Source organism: Haliotis asinina, chromosome 16 (genome assembly GCF_037392515.1).
Source record: "Haliotis asinina isolate JCU_RB_2024 chromosome 16, JCU_Hal_asi_v2, whole genome shotgun sequence".
Classification (NCBI taxonomy): Eukaryota; Metazoa; Mollusca; class Gastropoda; order Lepetellida; family Haliotidae; genus Haliotis; species Haliotis asinina.
Window position 1 is genome coordinate 2,716,230 of NC_090295.1, and position 13,127 is coordinate 2,729,356.

The 13,127-nt window shown below is 40.4% G+C and overlaps 1 protein-coding gene across 1 annotated transcript; it reads left to right on the forward strand.

Moving 5' to 3' along the window:
- The first annotated feature begins 1,174 nt into the window (after positions 1–1,174).
- On the forward strand, positions 1,175–12,823 carry LOC137268503 (uncharacterized transporter slc-17.2-like). The gene is made up of 11 exons (XM_067803065.1): positions 1,175–1,250; positions 1,658–1,821; positions 4,227–4,460; positions 6,061–6,148; positions 6,620–6,715; positions 8,867–8,991; positions 10,209–10,361; positions 10,763–10,895; positions 11,207–11,357; positions 11,803–11,893; positions 12,446–12,823. Exons 1-11 carry the CDS (start codon positions 1,175–1,177, stop codon positions 12,659–12,661), a joined length of 1,527 nt encoding a protein of 508 aa, XP_067659166.1. The 3' UTR covers positions 12,662–12,823.
- The last annotated feature ends 304 nt before the right edge of the window (positions 12,824–13,127 follow it).

Below are 13,127 nucleotides of genomic sequence, written 5' to 3' on the forward strand. Positions count from 1 at the left end.
CATGTATGTAGTACTGAAACGTGTATCTGATTTTAATCAGTTTATCCAAACATGTGGAAGGTACATGTGAGCAATACAATTGTGTTTTCGCCCAACCCACCCTTCTAAAGTTATTGACGACAACACCAACACCAACACCGCCTACTCGAACCTAAAACTAACCGTCTAAAACGTTATTATCAGTCGCTGCCGACCAAAGAACACGAGAAATATTTAATGGGTTTACAATAAAAGAGAATTCAGGACATTTTTCGGATAACTTTGTCTCTATTAAATTTTTTATATATTTTTTTCCGGTCGACCAACTCAAGTTCAGATTTTGTGAAAAACGTGAAACACATAAAAATGATGCCCTAAAATACTTATAAAGTCACCTTCAAAAAAAGGAGACGCCATGGACGGAAAAGTCACCTTACCCAGCGCATTCCAGAATAACCATCTATTGCCTGATGATACAGGTCGCTCTAACCGTAAGTCTTAGACTTTTATAAGGGGAATTTTCCAAGACAAATAATAATGTCACATGTCGTCTTTGAAGGATTTACGCTTCACGCTCACAACATATGGGATGAGTTAATCTCATTCTGTAACGAAAGAAGTTTTAACCTTGTTAATTTAACCAACAAATATGAGTTGGTTGATTATGCCAGGAGTTTAACAGATATCATTATGTATTAAAAGCGATCTGGAAATGATCGCTGCTTGTCCACCAAGTGAAAAATCATACTTACTCAATCACTTTCGAAAACCTTTAGCAAAATTCCTTCGCCATGGTTGCGATGAATAAGTCAATATTACCTGGCGCTGCATAAGCAATGTTACAAGTATTCACGCCGAACAGATTGAATAACCGCAGTACGTTGGCACAGTTGCATTTTATGTTGAAATGTGCTGAGACAATGGATGATACTTTTTTCGGTATAAAGGCCAACGCCCCACTGTAAAAATTTAATGTTTTGTTTAGCATGTATTCAAATGTAAAATGTGCTGTTAAAATAACAAATTTTCAATATCCAATCATTTTATGCACTAAGTGGTGTGAAACAGGGATGTGTACTCAAACTTTTGCTTTTACAGGATACAGTATGTGCACATGATGGCACTTATGAGCAATATACGATGTATATTCCTTATTAATAAACAATGTGATGTTATCTTCATAGAAGGGGGCACCATGGAAGGAAAGAACGCGTTACCCACAGGATGCCAGAACAGTCATCCAGTGGCCGATGACACAGAACAATCCAGCCGTATGTACTCTGCGTGTTTCACCAAACATTTATTTGACTGATGGATTCTTGCTTGCTTTCATAGTAGCCATGTTGCTTGCGTTTGGAAACACCAACTGAGCACAGACTGAATGTTTTGATATGTATAAACCCTTACCTCATTACATAAACTGTAAAGTATGAGAAACCTGGCCCTTTAACTGTGAACGTCAAACTTTCGTATTTACCGGTAGTCATGAGATGTATCATTCTATGATGAAGAATTGATTGCTTAAGCCCAATTTCAATCCTTTTGGGGGGATATACATGACTCAGTGTAGGGAGGGTATTGCTTGCAATCAAGCGTGAATATTTAAGGATTGAAATAGCCAATAATGCGTGAGGTTTTATCTATAACATCAATTGTAAAACGTCTCAATTTCTTTCAGATTCCATCTTTTGTTCCCAGAGATTAATTGTAGTGTTAATGATATTTCTGGGGTCTGTCATGGTTGAGACCAATAGGTCCAACCTCAGCGTGGGCATCGTCTGCATGGTCAACGACACCGACAACAACAACATTAATGGCACAACGACTACCGTACAGTCAGAGGTATAGCTCACGTCCATACTAAGATTTAGTTACATATAATTTCTGTATTTTCAAAGTTGATGTTTTTCTGTGTGTGAGATAGTGAGCGTGTGTGTGCGCGCGCGGGTGTGTGTGTATGCCTGTGTGTGTTGGGGGTGGGTGGGGGGTCTGGGTGTCTGTGTCTGTGTGTTTGAATACCAAAAACTCAGTTAGATCAAGATCCACATCACCCTAACGTAACACACACAATAACACTGTATAGTAACACTGCGTTAATGACATAACTATTCACTGACTTGCATTTCTAGTATCTAACACCCTGCATAACCTAGCTTAATAACCATACTTCATAATCCGAACCTTACACGGGCTACATAAAAGGAAGATAGCACGTCCTATACCTACATATATAGGAGACAGTAATTCCCAGATAGGAGATAGCATGTCCTATACCTACATATATAGGAGATAGTAATTCCCAGATAGGAGATAGTATGTCCTGTGTGTAACGCTTTCGTACGAATGTGAGGACAATCTGGAGTCGTTCCACTAATTTATAAATTCTAGCGTTACAGCAAGGGTTTGGCAGAAAAGTACTGTGCTGTGAGAAACAAAAAGATGATATTTGAATCCTAAATGTTCTCTGTATAATGATCGTGGTTGAAAACAGGTGGACATAATCTGAACAAAACGTACATTTGTGAAATAGGCTTCTTAATATCCCAGGACTTTGTTGTCTCGCGCTCTCACCTTTACCTGGGGCCCAGACAACGTTTAACTACTGGGAAACAAGGATAAGTGGACCGGCGCAGGGAACGTGTTTACGAGAAGTGGGCGGTGCACGACAATGAATGAATCCATTTTGTTTGTGAAAGGGAGAACAGATGTAGACTAGTTCACGTGCTGTGCGTGACGATGAAATTGATTCTGCGAGTAGCTGCACATGCTTTGCTCATGAGACTCTCACGTGCTTCACCCATCGCGCTACACATAATCACGGGCAACCTGTGGCCCCTTCGCTCACAATGCAAGCACCAGTAGGAGGCATTCATACAAGCTAAGATAGGTCATTTGTCAGGTCGATGCTCAACATGTCCTTGTTCGACTGAGACAGTCCTTGTCTGAATGCAGAATATCAAATTTTCAAAAGTTATATTTTTATCTAGATAATATGCCAACAATGAAGGTATTATGTAACTAACGAGTAAGTTAATGTCAACACCTTTTTAAAAATTTCCAACACATATTAGATACGACAAATTTCAAAGACGCGAAATTTAGATTTTAACGTAATCAGTTTATTGGACCAAAGTGGTTCTATTTGGCTGTCGGAGCTATCAACTCCACACAGTGCTCCAGTGTCAGAAGGATTCGCGTGATGTGAATGTGTCAACCACGTTTAAACTTTAAACCGCATAACGATCGCACGTATTTTATAGGTGGTGAATAACGTGGGATATACAACCTACCGGAAGCACACTACCGGACAAAAAAAGTATACAACAAAAAATTCAACTTGAATAACACATTACAAATGCTATTTAACTGCTAATAGACAGAAACAAAACTTCAACAAACCTAATGTAATTGTGACACCCCTATAAGTGAGTGGGTATGATTTTACGGTGCTTTTAGGAATATCCCAGCAATATCTGTTAATGGGCTTCACACATTGTACCTATGTGGGAAATCGAACACGGGTCTTAGGTGTGACGAGTGAGCGTTTTAACCGCTAGGCTAGGCTACCCCCCTCACCATTTTTCGAGTGAGTGAGTGAGTGAGTTTTAGTTTTACGCCGCACTCAGCAATATTCCAGCTATATGGCGGCGGTCTGTAAATAAACGAGTCTGGACCAGACCATCCAGTTATTAACAACATGAGCATCGATCTTCGTAATTGAGAACCGATGACATGTGTCAACCAAGTCAGCGAGCCTGACCACCCGATCCCGTTAGTCGCCTCTTACGACATGCATAGTCGCCTTTTATGGCAAGTATGGGTTGCTGAAGGCCTATTTTACCCCGGGACCTTCACGGGTCCAATTTTCGAGAGTAAAGCAATAAAGTGATGAGCATCTGTGAGCACTAGTGGAGTTTATGCGCGTGAAAGGAGGTGCGGTAGTCTAGTGGTTAAACGTTCGCTTGTCACGCAGAGAGCCCGCGGTCGATTCTCCACATGGACTCTTTAACCACTAGGTTATCCCACCGTCCATGATGCCTGTATTTGATACGTCACCGTCACGTGACCAGCCCGTGTTATTCTGAGGTTATAGAAAGGGCGAATGGTGACGAATACAGACACAGCCACTTCGTGTTATATTTTAGCAAAACAAAAAACCGAAATGGATGAAAACATTTTTTTAAACAACAGTTCATAAAAGGGTGACTTTTCCAACTACAAATGCAAGGACACACATGTATTTCCAGAATGCCGAGTTCTACTGGTCCAAAGCAGAACAAGCTGGAATTCTCAGCGCCTATTACTATGGTTACACCGTACCACAGCTGCCCTCGGGAATGCTGTCCGTCAAATATGGCGGGAAATACGTCATGTTAACTGGGATGCTGATTGGCTCGATCGCCTCACTGCTTCTACCAATCGGCGCTCGGACCTCCATTTACCTCGTGTATGTGCTGCGAGTGATTATCGGATTGACTATGGTAAGTGGGTAAACCTAGTTTGGAATGAAACACTAAGCAGCCATCTGAGACATTGTAAAATTTTGTATGTCACCTACGCATCTAATACGTGTGTACGCCTTTCCTGTGTAATGGTTATTATGACGATTATGCTGGGTTTATGGAGGTACTTGGGACGCTTTTAGAAGGTCGTATTCAGGTAAAAGGCAAATGTCACCCTGGTAGTGTTGGGTAACAAGTTTAGATCCGTAAATAGAATGTAGAGTTCCGTAAGTCAATGTGTTTGTACATCATCAACCCTCATGTAAATCATGTTCATCAACCCTCATGTAAATCATGTGCATCATCCTTAATCCCCAATCATGTGTTATGTAAACATCATCCAATCATGCGTAATGTATCACCATTGGCTTCCATCCTTATCCCCAATCACGTACAGCGTCCTTATCCCCTATCTGTGTTATGTAAACATATCCTATCATCTGTAATGTATTACCATTGGCTTCCATCATTCTTATCATAACTGTCGGCTTCCTACCAGTCCTTGTTTATACTGGCTTCCAACTTTCGTTAATTCATTCCACTTGTTACTTTGTTATTGTTTTACCTGTACATATAAATATAGCTCTGTACCCCAGTCTCATTCACCTGATGAAGGAGTAAGCATTAACTCCGAAACGTTGTGTTCTCATAATAAAGAAGTTGATATCCATAAAAATCTTCATTCTTATCAATGATCAATTCTTTTGTGATTGGCCGAAAAGGTACAATTACGATTTTGATTGGATGACCAAGATCAGATATTTTTACTATTGGTTATTGATTGGACAAGCCGAAATGAATTTTTGGAGGGGTAGTCACGTGACCGTGACAGGATTATTACATCGGCTTAATTACGGTTTGCTTTACCACTTCCTACAGCTGATGTCACCTGGCCGTGACAACAGTAGTTGGGGCTAATTAGCTTTGGGCTAAGCTTGAGTTTTAAGCTTGACATATTCAATGGTATGTGGCCTGTGTTAATTATCCTTGCCACGTGCGTTATATCAATTTGAGCCGTGACATGAAGGTTGATTAAAGTGACATTTCAGTATTACCAACTCTTCAAAATGAATGTAAACCTTCAGGAAAATATATACAAAATACATACATACTGTATGTACTAACAGAAAAATATATGTATAAAATATATACAAAATACATACATATACAGAAAGTATACAAATATGAAGAATACAAAGAAAAATTGTGCACTGACACACAAACAACATGGATGACCATTTTTGTCTTCTTTACTGTATGTCCCAATGTTTCTGGGTTATAGCCTAGAAACGTTGTCACACACAAAAAGAAGAAACTGTCATCTATAATATTTGCCTTTGACTGGATTTATGGAAATTAAAATCGGAACTCAAAATATAATTAATGCATTTCGTTAGAACAAGGAAAATGTGTTTAATGAAGCTATGAATAAAGTATGATGTAGATTCTTATGTCATTTTCCTACACTTTTACCTTGATGCATGCTTTATTATTACTGACTCACTTCTAGGATGCCGATCAAACTATTAACGAAATGAAATTTTCAGGACTATGTCCTTTCTCCTTGCACTCTCCTCAGGGAGTCTATAATCCGACTGCTCAGGCCATGATTGGTCGATGGGCGCCGCCGTCTGAGAGGACTTTCCTTGTATCTATCTGCTATGCAGGTCAGTGTTGTATTGTTGTGTCATTCAAGTTAGAAAACTTGGGGAGGAAGTCAAAGAGCATCAGATGTGTAAACAACTTTATCTCAAAAGCCGCAAGGAATGTGCAGTGAACATTCATAAGAGTGGAGGCGTAAGTGGAGTCGAACAAAGCACTGTTATCTTGATAATGACAATAGTGGGTCATAATGTGACCTAAGGTCATCACCATGGTGTAGCCAACCACCTAAACGGCCAGGGTGTTGCGGTATATTTTTCCATGTGTATATCATAATGAGTCAGAACTTAAAATTTTATAAATGTTAATTGCCCAGGAAAAACACGTTTTTGTTAATTTGGTTTAATATTTAATTTATTTACTGCAATCTAATCTGACAAAAATATATTATTGTCCACAATTCTTTGTCGATTCCTCTTTCTTTCATCATTCAAAAGTACCGATTAAAATGCATATAAAGACGTGTTTTTTCCCAGGTTTCCCGTTTGGAATCATAGCCTCCTTCACGATATCAGGATTCTTGTGCATCTATGGATTCGACAATGGCTGGGGGTCCGTCTTCTATGTCCCAGGTAAACACGAGGATGAGGATGAGAGAGTGGTTGGGGGTAGGGTGGGAGATTGGGGGTTGGGACTGGGAGAGAGCGTCGATTATTGATCGTGACATAACCATTTTAAGAAATAGATCGAGGGACAAGAACAAGGGACTAAGGCCATAATCTTGCAGGACACCTAGCAGGGCTATATGTCTGACACACTGTGTAGAATTGTGTCCCCTTGGTATACCTGGACACGACGGCCGTAGGTTCATATCCGTATTCGTGGGTGTCGGTGGTAAACGTAAGACACGCAACACTTCCATCTTCTTCCCTTGCCAAGCTGGCGTACCATAAAATAAAAGTGTGTTAAATATGTCAAAATCAGCCACAGACTCACTCTGTAGGGGATGCCTTATGTCTGAACTTATCAACAACGTTAGATACTAAATGAAACTTAGAAAGCTTTTCTGTTTGAGTTATACATCAAATCAACATATTGTTGACCGCTCTTTAAATCGGTCTTGGTTTATACATATTTATTTCCAGAAGGGGAATTGGATTGGTAAACAAGCCATATATTGATTATGTAAATACCGCTCCGGGATACAAGTAACTAATATAAAGCAGCCGTGAGGAGAAAACAATAAACAATAGCTTTCTGAGAATGTAACAGTCAAAACGTGATAACATACTAGCCACTTATAACATTAAGATCATTAGTGTCGGAGGTGCAATTTCATTTTACTATTACAACATAAATCTGCCTGAGAGTACAATGAAAGAATGGATAGATTCTAATAACTCATGGTTATCGTTAGCGGATCCATTAGAGTGGCTTTTAATATTGATTTGATAAAATTATCATATCCTTTGGTATAGAAGTGCATTTTATGTCTTATGTCAGAGTAATTTATGCACGAAAAGAAATAGTGAAGTGGATCTTCGTAAGAGTAGCCACAAGAACAAGACGGATTTGAAGATAAAAATCGTATTTGTGTGCGTTTAAATCACTGCAACCGAGCCTGAGGCTGATGAAATCGGTCTTTTTTCATCAGCTTTAACCAGTTATGTTAACTGTTCCCCACACAAAGTAATGTGTTGTGTGTAACCCTGGCAATCAAGACAACATTTAGCATGGAGGTTTCGAACATCAGTGATGTCTTTAAAAGCGTATTCCGTAAAACAGCCGAATGTCGGTTAATCCGGACGATATAATAGGGAACTCATTGTCCGACTTAAAGAGGTTTCACTCTTTGTGTGGAGACAACCAGGTCACGTGTGTAGTGAGATTATTCCATACTGCCATGAACAGAGAGCAAATGTTATTCTATACGGATTTTGTATGTCTCTATGACTTTATTTGTGTTATTTGAAAGTGGCGTTGTGTAACCAACTAGATTATTCAACATTTCGATATTTCGAATTAACATTTACTCAATTCAAGCATTATTTTACCCAAAATGTCAACCAAACAAAACATTAGATTTGTGGATAATTAAAATTCAGGCATTATTTTTTTAACAATTGAATATTTTAATTCATTCAGAAAGTAGTTGTGACAGAGTTTACTTCGTTTTAGGTTTGTTTACATCTGGCATCGCCTGCTTAATTTGTCACCATGAAACGTTCCCGTCCTGTGTGTTATAAGTAGACCACGAACCCATGGATGTTGAATATGGAAAATGTTCCAACCCAATATTTTTAAACGTTTTGATTTATCACTAGCGAAAGTTCCAACTCCGTTTGTAATCTCTCATCATCTATAATCTCGAGGGTATACGCTCCTATAACTCTCTGCTATTACTAGATGCATCGACGGCGGAGGGTGAGCGAACCAGTCACAGGGCTTAACCCACATACACTTGGCAACACAGTTGTCGTAGAGGTACCCTGAAAGAGGTAGAAGGAGTTGTAGCATATACTTTTAAGGTTTCAGACCTGCCAATGACCTGTATGATTTTCCGACCCTTCGCTGCTGCGGCGCCATCTTTGTTGACACTGACAAGCTCGATTTTATTGGCTTATCTGACTAGCTACTGAGAGAATGTGGAAAGGGAGGTAGTACAATTATAGGGCCGTAGATGCATCCAGGGTACTAGTGGAGATTTATCAGAACGCATACCCTGGATATCATCGAGGATGGTAACCTCAGTGTATCTGACTGCTGCGTCTCCATGCATACAGGAGCTGTATCAGTTTTATGGTGCTTACTGTGGTTTCTACTGATCGCCAGCACGCCGGCGGAACACCCTCGGATCTCCAAGAGAGAGCGGAACTACATCATACGTAGTTTAGGGGAGAAATCGCAGGTTGGTAATATTTCTAAACGATGTCATGATGCTTTTGCTTATATAGCTAAACTATACGCTTCTGCAATAAGTACAAGAGCACTTCTTCATAATTTGAATCGATAATCTTTTGTCTAATTACAATCTGAAAAAAAATCGTCAGTATACATTTCTATCATTCTTCATCATAATTATGTTTCCATCAAATTACATGTATCAACTTATATAATTGCCTCCATATTCAATATCGCGGTCGGGTGGTCCGGCTCGCTGACCAGATTGACGTCACTGTATCTCAAGTGATCGATGATCATACTGTTGATGGCCCGGTTATTTTTAGACAGCCACCAAACAAATGGAATATTGCCGAGTGCAGCGTTAAACAACCAACAAACAAACCACATTCAATGTATGAACCTATTCAGTTTTCCAAGGACATGTGACACATCTTTCTGTAACCGAAGCCTCATTGGGGTACCCTTATGGTTAAAGCATCAGCTCGGCCCGCCGAAGACAATTCCACACAAGGGGACAACGGATGAAGTTCCTTTCTGGTGTCCCCCGTCGTGATATTGCTGAAATAATGCTAAAGGTTGCGTAAAACCGTACTGACTCAGTCAGTCGCTGTTGTAACTGAAATACTGTTTGATGCAACATAAAATCAAAATCAGACTGTGACCTGTATAACATCAGAGCAAACATGGCCAATGGCTTGCGACGCATGTTCTATGAAGTATGTAAACCTGTAAGGGGCACAGTAACAGGTTTTGAAGTTAAAGCAACCGAGGTAAATTCTCAGAACTATCCAAGATTCCATACCACCGCAAAATGACGAATCGAAATTATAATTCAACCCAACCTGTATTTGACTATCTAAGCTATCTCCAGTGAGTGAGTGGTTGTAGTTTTACGCCATACTCAGCATCATTAAAACTCTATGACAGCGGCCTGTGAACAATCGACCAGACAATCAACATCATGAGCATCGATCTATACAACTGGAATACGATGTCATGTGTCCACCAAGTCTGCGAGGCTGACCACCTGATCCTGTAAATCGCCTCTTACAACAAGCATTGGTAACAATCAGCGTACTAAAGACCGATTCTAACCCGGAACTCCACGGGTATTTTACGTAATCTAGACGTTTTGAAACAAGTTACCTATGACAACAGAGTTTGCTATAATGAGAAGCATCCTTCTTTTCAGAATTAACTTGCAATTCCTTTCATTATTAGCGGAACTACAAAACGCCATGGTCGGACATCTTAAGGTCAAGGGCGATGTGGACGTTTGTAACGGCACATTTCTGTTACGCGTGGCTCATTTACACTCTGACCACAAACACACCCACGTTTCTTAAAGAAGCTCTGCACTTCGATATTGCAGAGGTAATCTTCTGTCAGTATAATATTGTGTAATGCCGCCATCAATATTCTACATGTATCGGTGAGTTGTATGTATATGGGGTTTTAATAGCCTTGCCCCAAGGCTATACTGAATGGTGAGGCCACGGATGTATAGCAATTCTATCCCTCAAAAGTGCATGTCTATACAAGCTGACAGTACAGTCTTTTATTTATCATTTTTAAGAAATTATCATTTATACTAAAAAACAGTATTCAGTTTTACCTTAGAGACATGTGCAAGTCTCGGGTTTTAACGCAGCACTCCGTAAGGTCCAGTTGAATGACGGCGGTCTGTTTATGATCGTGGTTCATTTTGCCATTGTGGTTTAAACACGTTGATTTGTTAATGCGAAACATATACGAACACTATTCCTATCATCTAGAACGGCTTATTGTCGTCGGTCCCTTCACTCTGTCAGTTCGTGTTTGGGTTGCTGGCTGGTAATGTCTCCGACTTCCTCCGGTCAAGGAAATACCTCAGCACTACGGCCGCTCGGCGTATATTCCAGTCAGGTGGTAAGTGAGTGAGGGAGTCACTGAATAAATGAGAGTGAATTAACGCTGGTTTTGGCCTCTTCCGAAAAGGCTACTGCGAGGGGAACTACAAGAAAGGTTTCTACCTAACAATTTTACCGTGTTACAGCGTTATGCTTTCGTTTTCGTTTTGTGGACTCCCATTTACGTTGTCATACCGTTGTGGCCTGACTTTAACGCTTTGCTGAATTACATTATATTTTGATTACATTTTCATGAGCTGATAAAACACCATTTATCCCGTTTGCGACAGAGGCCCGTTCAATCAGAAAATCTTGTTTGAATGTTTCCAGCATTCCTCGGGGCAGGTGGGTGTCTCATAGGAACAGGGTTCATGGACGCCGAGAGACGTTACTATGCAGTGTTTCTACTGTCGGCCGCAATGTCATTTTTGGGTTTGGGGTCGGCAGGGGTCCTCGTCAACACTGCTGACTTTGCTTCAAGGTAGGTACACTTCCGGGAAGAGAGTCCCGATCCACACAGCACCATCATGGTAACCTTATGGTAAACTATAGAGCTACGATAGGTCGTTACGTTAAGAACGCTTAGCGGGTTGGGACCCAGACCACTCATGCCTGTGTCGCGGGTATATGAGAACAAACTATGCTAGGTTAAATATTGTTGAAAGAAGAGCCTAACCGTATTGGTTTGCTTTGTTTTGTACAGACAATGGTAGGTTTCACAGTTAGTTTGAAATAGGAGATTTTTCCGGGGGTTTTCAACATCGAAAGGAACAATCCGGATGGGAGACCCTTTCTGGAGCAGTTTTCCTGAATACGTCTTCTCAAGAACGTTTATACCTGAGCATGCCTGTATGCACGAGTGCAATAAGTATTATTTTGCAAAGAGATTGAAAGGAATTAAAAACAATATCACTTTTCTGTTACAGATACGCTGGAATATTGTTTGGTTTTTCTAACACCATTGCAACAACGATGGGGATGTTGGCGCCTCTCATTGCCGGCGCCCTAACACCTAATGTAAGTGTAAGAACGTCTAGGTTCGACACCGACTCTCACATTTGTGTTGTCTCGGATTAGTGTGAACTAAGGCTAAAGATTCAACTGGATGACTATTATTTAGGCATTTTCAGGCACATATATATTCTTTGTCGTTAAACAATCTGTCCATGTACTGGGCCAGTGCTGTTTTTTAATCGGTACACAAAATATTTCATGATGGCTGAATAGTACGCATATTGGTCAACGTAGCATCAACACCATATCACGTCACATAGGGCAACGTTATAGACTCCAGGCACCATCCCTCTACATCCATGGCGACCAGAGGCTTCAGTTGTCCAATTGTGACATAATTGTTTAACCGAGATGCAATCTTTGCAAGTTAAGAACCATGTAGTTTGATAAGTGGAACGTTAAGAAATCATCGTCCTTATGCACCTCTCCAACCCGTTTTCAAACAGTTTGTCAATTACAGCAGACCCTGCAGGGAATTGTACATGTTGAAGACGTTTACCACTCTGTAAAAATACCAACACCGGTATGAAGTTTATGTAATATGTGTGTTTACAGAAAACCCAGGAAGAATGGCGGAATGTGTTCTACGTGTGTGCTGGATTCTGTGTCTTGGGAACTGTCGTGTTCGGGACAATGGCCCAGGGGGACCCGCAGCCTTGGGCCGGGGACAAGATGGAGGAGAAGGGACAGGGTGGTCCTGTGGGGTCGAACGATGATGTCAAAAATGGCAAGCTTGAACAGTACACTGAATACGTCACAACCCATCTATAAATGGTGACCCAGACAGCTCTGGTCAAGACACTCAAGGATATTCCAACACATTCCAAGTCATACTAGGACATTCCAGTACTTTCTTAGTCCACAGCTCGACCCTTTTCTACTCCTTGGGACGATAGAAATAACGTGAAGATAGCTAATATCTAAAAATAAAAATGTAATGGTGTTACTTGTTGAGTCTTGCTTTCAATCAACGAATTAAAACGATTACAAGAATCTGGGTGTGTTTAAATGGCAATAAATCCATAGATCTGGGTTTATAAAAAGTGAAATAGCATAAACACATTACCTGCCTGTTCTCCTTCTCACATGTTACACAATAGTTAATGTATAGTCAAAGTCGTGTTCTACCCTTTGTGAACATGAACTGAACATGAATTGTCACACACTCGACATGCACGTTAACTGTACATATATCCTCGTCACCGGATTATCCAAGGAGTAAAGTATTTGAACTTAA